Source organism: Carassius auratus, unplaced genomic scaffold (assembly GCF_003368295.1).
Source record: "Carassius auratus strain Wakin unplaced genomic scaffold, ASM336829v1 scaf_tig00026570, whole genome shotgun sequence".
Taxonomy (NCBI): domain Eukaryota; kingdom Metazoa; phylum Chordata; class Actinopteri; order Cypriniformes; family Cyprinidae; genus Carassius; species Carassius auratus.
This window is the reverse complement of record NW_020525531.1, coordinates 1-7,344: the sequence shown is the minus strand read 5'-3', so window position 1 is coordinate 7,344 and position 7,344 is coordinate 1. Positions and strand designations below refer to the sequence as shown.

At 40.0% G+C, this 7,344-nt stretch overlaps 1 protein-coding gene across 1 annotated transcript; it reads right to left on the bottom strand.

Moving 5' to 3' along the window:
* Positions 1-276: 276 nt before the first annotated feature.
* On the bottom strand, positions 277-3,060 carry LOC113078791 (zinc finger protein 239-like). Its single transcript, XM_026251089.1, has 3 exons — positions 2,999-3,060; positions 2,665-2,726; positions 277-2,237 (listed from the first exon to the last, which is right to left on the bottom strand). Exons 1-3 carry the CDS (start codon positions 3,058-3,060, stop codon positions 1,225-1,227), a joined length of 1,137 nt encoding a protein of 378 aa, XP_026106874.1. The 3' UTR covers positions 277-1,224.
* Positions 3,061-7,344: the final 4,284 nt, after the last annotated feature.

Genomic DNA, 7,344 nt, shown 5'->3' with positions numbered 1-7,344 from the left:
ATACAATGAGGAAGCATGAAATTCATATTTGAAAAAAGTAGGCAAAAAGTACCCGGGTTAAGGTCCGCTCCATTCTGATGGGTATGGTGTTCCCATAGAGAGCAGATTTATAAATGGCTTTTAAGTAACACAACTTAATCAACTCTGGTAGGTGATGTGACCGTGACACTGGCAGAAATAGTGCTAATTTAATTCATATATCTTCATTCTTCTTATTATGGAACATACTGTTTTTGTTTTGTTTTATTTTTCAGAGTCACTAAACTAATTCAAATTCAAATGTACATCCTACTCACAGTATGCGATTTCAGTGCACAGTTCGTCTCTGATGTTTGAAATATTAGCTTGACAAACTCTACTTGAAATGGACTTTGACTTTCTTATGCAAATTAAAGTAAAAAAAAAACTGTCATTTCTAGCCATGATGTGGCAATATTAAAACTGCTAAAAGAAGCCGTGACAGTTTTGTGTGGTCATAATTCCAAATATTATAAACATACAAATTAATTCTATCTGATCTTTAATTCTATTTGACATTACAGTGAAGTTCAAGTAGCTGCCACAAAACCAACAAACTTTTCCTTTCAGTGGATTTGTTTCTGCCAACATTACACTACACATAAAAGCTCTTGAAGAACAGTGACGAAATGGATAGTTTATAAACCATGGCTCGTTCTTGATGAAAAGAAACCAGTCCAGCAATGAAAAAGCAGAGTGATTTGCTAGTGAAAGTGAAGTGACATTCAGCCAAGTATGGTGACCCTCAGAATTTGTGCTCTGCATTTAACCCATCCAAAGTGTGCGCACATGCACAGGCATCATTTATGCTGCGGTGCCCGGGGAGCAGTTTGGGGTTCGGTGCCTTGCTCAAGAGCACCTCAGATGTGGTATTGCCGTCCCAAGACTCGAACCCACAACCTTAGGATTAGGAGTCCAACTCTCTATTCACTAGGCCAATGACTTTCCATCATGCATTTCACCACATAAAACATGCCTTATGAAACCTAGGCAATCATATTATTGTATTATTTTATTTGGATGATTTTTAATAGTTCTGTCTGATTTAAAATTATTGCTCTACTCAGTCAAACATTACATTATATACAGCACTTGGATCAGTCCACAACATTAAAAAGTTCACTGCCACCTACTGGCAATAAGAACTCAATGAACACTTTCAGGACGAGCCAAACAAGATTTCTTTCCCAGATTGACTGATGAAAGTCACTCTGATGATTCTGGAGTAGTTTGTTCTTTAGCGTGTTTGTTCTGGTGGGCCTGAAAACTACCAAAATAAGCGAATCTCTCGCCGCAGATGGAGCAGGAGTAAGGTTTCTCTCCTGTATGAACTCGCTGATGGACCTTAAGGACATCTGATCGAGCAAACGTCTTTTCACACTGTGAGCATTTGAACGGTCTTTCTCCAGTATGAGTCCTCTTGTGGTTTCGAAATGTACCATGTTTACCGAAACTCTTCCCACAGATGCTGCAGTGATATGGTTTTTCTCCGGTGTGGACTCGCTTATGCAATTTAAAAGTACGTGGATCAGAGAAGCTCTTCCCGCAGTGGGCGCACAGATATGGTTTCTCTCCGGTGTGTGTCCTCTCGTGAATGTTCAAACTATTAATATGATGGAATCGTTTGTCGCAGTGTTTGCACTGAAGCGGTTTCTCATCAGAATGGATTCTCTGGTGTGACTTTAGAGAGCTTGAGTTTGTAAAGGTTTTCCCACATTCACTGCACTGATACGGTCTCTCATTAGTGTGGAAACGTATATGTTTCTTTAGATTAGATCCATAATTGAATCTTCTCTCGCAGTGAGGACACTTGTGTGGTCTTTCTCCCGTGTGGATTCGCTTATGAACAACAAGATTTGCTTTGGTGCTGAAATACTTGTCACATTCACTGCAGTGGAAAGACTTTTCACCGTGAGTCTTTAAGTGAACTTTTAAACTAGAATGAATGAAAAAAACCTTCCCGCACTGTTCACAGTGAAACTCCTTCTTCCCACTGTGCTCTTTTGAATGAATTCTCCTCTCTTCTGCGGTAGGAAAGCTGATTTTGCATCTCCTACATCTAAAGCTTTTCTGTTCTGTGTGTTTTCTCTCGTGTCTCTTTAAATGGCCCTCTGAACTCAGTGTTTTTCCACAGGTGCTGCAGGAGAAACTCTTGACCGTCAGCTGCTCTTTTGATGTTAAGTCTGTCTCTCCATCAGAAGATAAACAGCCTTTATCATCTGAAATAACAATGATTATAAATTCTGGGTTTTAAAACATTTGAAGTATTTGTGTGAAAATCTACAAGTTAATTAAATAAACCCATGCACAGACATATTGAAAAATGAATTTGGAAATGCCTCCCATTTCATATTTTACAATGTCATTTTACAGTATAATACTGCAATCAAAATGTTTTTCTTTTATTAGTAAATATATCATAAAAAAAATTAAATTAGATTTCTGGTCAAAGTAGGCCGCCTTACAAACAGGCACAGCAAATCTGTCTCTTAAAAAACACATTCTAGATCTCAATAGAGGAAAAATATAATCCCAAATACCTCAGAAAATCTTTACTCAAACCTGATCAGATCATCAGAGACCATCAGCCAATATGAACCTGATCCTGAAGAGTCTGCCTACATTCAAGTGTTAGAGAAAACGAACCTGGAGGGATGAAATCTTCATCTTCTTCATCACCACTGTCGTCATCATCATCATCACTCTGATCATCATCCTCATCATTATTCTCCTCCTCCTCTTCCTCATCAGTGTGTTGTTGTTTCTCTGCGGTGGTTTCTTCTCCTCTGCTCTCGATCAGGTTCCTGCAGTCCACCAGTTTGACGGAGCACATCTTCAGCGGCGTCTGCAGCATCTGCTGTTCTCCAGCGTTACAGTCAGAGGTTTGATCAGTGGATTCATGATCCTGAGCGTCAGTATAACAGAGTAAAGTGAGGCTGAGCTCTGAGTCCTGTGTGTCTCTGGATCTCTGATCTCTGACGCTCCAGACTGAATCCTGAGCTTCTGTCCCATCAGTCTCACGCACCCAAACCTGCTCCACATCCTGACAAACACAATCAGCTTATCAATACAGAATCATATATCTGTTGATTCTGACAGTCATAGATCAACTTTGAAACGTTAAGGTATAGTTCACCCTAAAATGAAAATGCTGCCATTAATTACTCCCCCCTTCATATTATTTCAAACCTGTAAGCCCTCTGTTCATCTTCATAACAGACACAAGAGCTGATGATTCAGAGCAACTGAACATCCTCAACAATCTCCCCATGATGCTTCTACTCATAACTCTGTGGTTTGCAAATTTCAGAAATCATCATATCTTTCCTTGACCAAGTTTGAAGTCGTCCACTGAAAAGTGTTCACTGCACAACCTCATTTGCTTGATGTTTCGAAGCAGTGAATCAACATCCCGCTCAACAGCCATAGCTTCAGTCGCTCTGAATCATTTACTTGCTCTAAATCGTGTATATACAAAGTCTGAAAGGTAAGCCTTTCAGCTGTCAGCATTAGTAATGTACTTTTACAAACTCTCACTGATTTCTCACAAATCAGGTGTCCAGGAAATGCACACTTTAGCACCATTTGAAAGGCTACCATTTTGTTTCTCCCAAGGTTTTTTTCTCCATTCTGTCACCGATGGAGTTTCGGTTCCTTGCCGCTGTCGCCTCTGGCTTGCTTAGTTGGGGTCACTTCATCTACAGTGATATCGTTGACTTGATTGCAAATAAATGCACAGACACTATTTAACTGAACAGAGATAACATCACTGAATTCAATGATGAACTGCCTTTAACTATCATTTTTCATTATTGACACTGTTTTCCTAATGAATGTTGTTCAGTTGCTTTGATGCAATGTATTTTGTTTAAAGCACTATATAAATAAAGGTGACTTGACTTGACTACACCAAGATGTAAAGCACAATCAATGCACACGTAACAATGTAAAACCTTCATAGTCACGGGAAGGAAGTGGGAACCGGTGGACATTTAAATTAAATTTTTATGATGAAATAAACACAAAACATGCAAAAACAAAACAAAACACAAAACAAAATCCAGGCATGGTCCTCTATCATCCTTCACTGTCGTAACCCCTCCTTTATCCTTCCAGATCTGTTCTATGGTACTCGAGACCGGTGAGTGGCGCAGGTGTCGCTCATTTCCAGGGACGGACTGTCCATCTGAAGCACCGGGCCAGCCCTCCCTGTACACAAATGTACATATATATATATATATATATATATGGATCGCGTGGCCGACAAGGAGTGTAATGTTTGATTGAGTGTTTTGTTCTCCCTCCCTGTTTAGTTTGGACTACTCTTGAAACACACCCCCTTTCATGACTTGTAATTTACAGAGAGAGACAGATTTATCTGGTACAGCGAATTTCTCTTGAGCAGCATTGTCTGAAATGCTTTGAACGAGTGAGCGCAAGCTCCGAACGCGTGTGAATGGTTTAAAACTCTTGAATCGGCAAGATTTAGAAACAAGTGCAAATGATCAACTACGATCCGTTTCACCCCTTCAAGCATGTGAACAACGCGAATCAAGTTAGGAATTTTACATCATGATAGCCCGTCGGGCAAGGCGGTGATATATTTTGGAGCCCGACTGAAAACACAATAACCCCGGGACGTCATAGAGCCATGCACTTCAGATCTATCCAGTTTGTGAGCTATTGGTTTCCACACTGGTTTCGTTCAACAAAATAAATAATTTTAAAAGATTGACTCAAAAGAATCATCTGTTCATGAATCGGATCATGAACTTGTATTAGCGAGTCAAAGATGATCCATTGAACATCTCGAATGAATATATACTTCAGGTTAATCTGTAATGCACGTAAAGCTATCATTTGAGTTTATAAACTTCTATTTCATGCATGATTCGTATGGATCTGTTAACTGAATGCAAAGTGTGAGTTCTGGGAGAATGTCTCATGATGATGAGCATTTCGCTCACTGTAAACAGGTTTTTTTTTGTTTGTTTGTTTGTTTCAACTGAGGATCAGTTGCCATATTGGTTAAAATCCCCAAAGTGTTTACTTAAATATTAAATTAATAAGTGACATCAAAACAGGGGCGGATGCGTTATGATGTGGTGGGCTGCTGTGGGCCAGGAAGTCCAGGGCCACTTTTTGGTCGCAGACCACCCCTGCTCATTTCCAATCACTCCATCGGCCTTGTTCCGTTCCCACTGCTCTCGGCCCCGCCCCACTGGTCACAGCACAATTCAATAGCTTGCATCCCTCCACATCTCAGGCAGCCGGCAGAGAGCTCGTCCATTCCCCCAGCAACTCACACAAGTCCAACAAACTGCACCCTCATGCTCGATGATACCGCGGATTCACCACAGCAGCAGAAGGAGGCGGGAACCAGCGGATATTTAAATTAAACTTTAAAAATTAAATGAACAAAACAGTGCGACAGCCCCTCACAGACAACTGCTGGATGCAAACAAATCACAAAATAAAACCCAGGCATGGACCTCTCTCATCCTTCACTGTCGTAACTCCAAAGCTCCTGCGTGGGACTTGAGACCGGTGAGTGGTATAGCTGTCGCACATTTACAATCACTCCACCGGCCTCGCTCAGTTCCCGCGGCTCTCGGCCCCGCCCCACTCATCACAGCACAATTCAATAGCTTGCATACGGCATGTGTCTTCCTCATCTTGTATACAAGGCGCAGTGCAAGAGCAGCATCAAACATGCGTCATGGGTACACTAAGAAAACTCTGTAAAATTTACCAGGTTGCCAGAATTTTAGCATAAAATATGGTAGCAACATTTAACATTTTAACTTAAATTTACAATGAAATACCATCATTTAATTAACCGATATAATGTTGATACACCATCCTATTGAAGAACTGAAATCTGTTTTGTACCTTTGTAATACACTGAAATTTAGTAAAAGCAGGTGGTGATGAGTCACGTGATGAACCAAAGCCCATCAAGCAGCTTTTAAATAATAAAATATATAGAAGTTGCAGTGTGATTCACACTAACACATGAAACTTAAATAATACATAAATTAATATACATAAACATACATTTAACTACATTAGATGTAATATACACCCCTAATGTACAAAACAAGTAGTACAGAAATAGTTATTTCAACCAAAAAAAACAAAAATGTAAAATGTAATGCAGGAATTAATTTTACTTCCAAAAACGGTATAGCACCATAAAATTACGTGTAATGTCCAATACAGTTTTTCACTGTATATTGTAGGGGAACTTACCGTTAACCATTTAACAGGATTTTACTGTAGCATTTTTACAGTATTTTAACATGGACATGTCAAAGACTGACACAAAAAGGAGACACTGCTGGATAAAATAATTATTTTTTTATAAGTGCAAATTGGCCATCTGGTTGGCAGAGGCTATTTACACTAAATCCACCCACCATTGTGTGATTGGGCTAGTCAACACTAAAAGGCAATAATTTAACTACAACTCCAGAGATGCCGAAGGTAAAGCGCGTGCAGTGGTCATTTTTGAAGTCTGATTTCACCTTTTGCTAAATGTTTGTCCCTCCTTTTTTTAGATCTCATATCACATCGGAAAAGCATTTGTTTTCAACAGAACTGAAGGAAATTAACATTTCCATTGTGATTTTAGACATATAGCTGATGCTTTTATCCATTAGCAACTTACAAATAAGGACGATGAAAGGAATCAAAACTAACCAAAAGGGCAATGATTTTGCCTATAACAAGTCTCAGTTAGTTTAACACAGTAGTGAAGTGAAGTGACATACAGCCAAGAATGGTGACCATACTCAGAATTCGTGCTCTGGTTTTAAACCCATCCAAAGTGCACACACACAGCAGTGAACACACACACTGTGAACACACACCCGGAGCAGTGGGCAGCCATTTATGCTGCGACACCCGGGGAGCAGTTGGGGGTTCGGTGCCTTGCTCAAGGGCATCTACGTCGTGGTATTGAAGGTGGAGAGAGAACTGTACATGCACTCCCCCCACCTACAATCCCTGCCGGCCCGAGACTCGAACTCACAACCCTTCAATTGCGAGTCAAACTCTCTAACCATTAGGCCACGACTTCCTTTATTGATTTTGTAAACTGTATAATAAATAAAATGAAAAACATAAAAAAAAGATTAGAGAAGCAAGTGTTTTTTTTTAAGAAAACAAGCAGTGAATAAATAGACTGCAATTCTAAAAGGGGCAAGATTTTTACACACACACACGCGCACACACACATACATACAGCTGCTCAGATTGAGCTGGGCAGGTCATTCCAACAGGAGAGAACATTTAGGCCTAATCCAATTCTACCCCTTAGCCCTT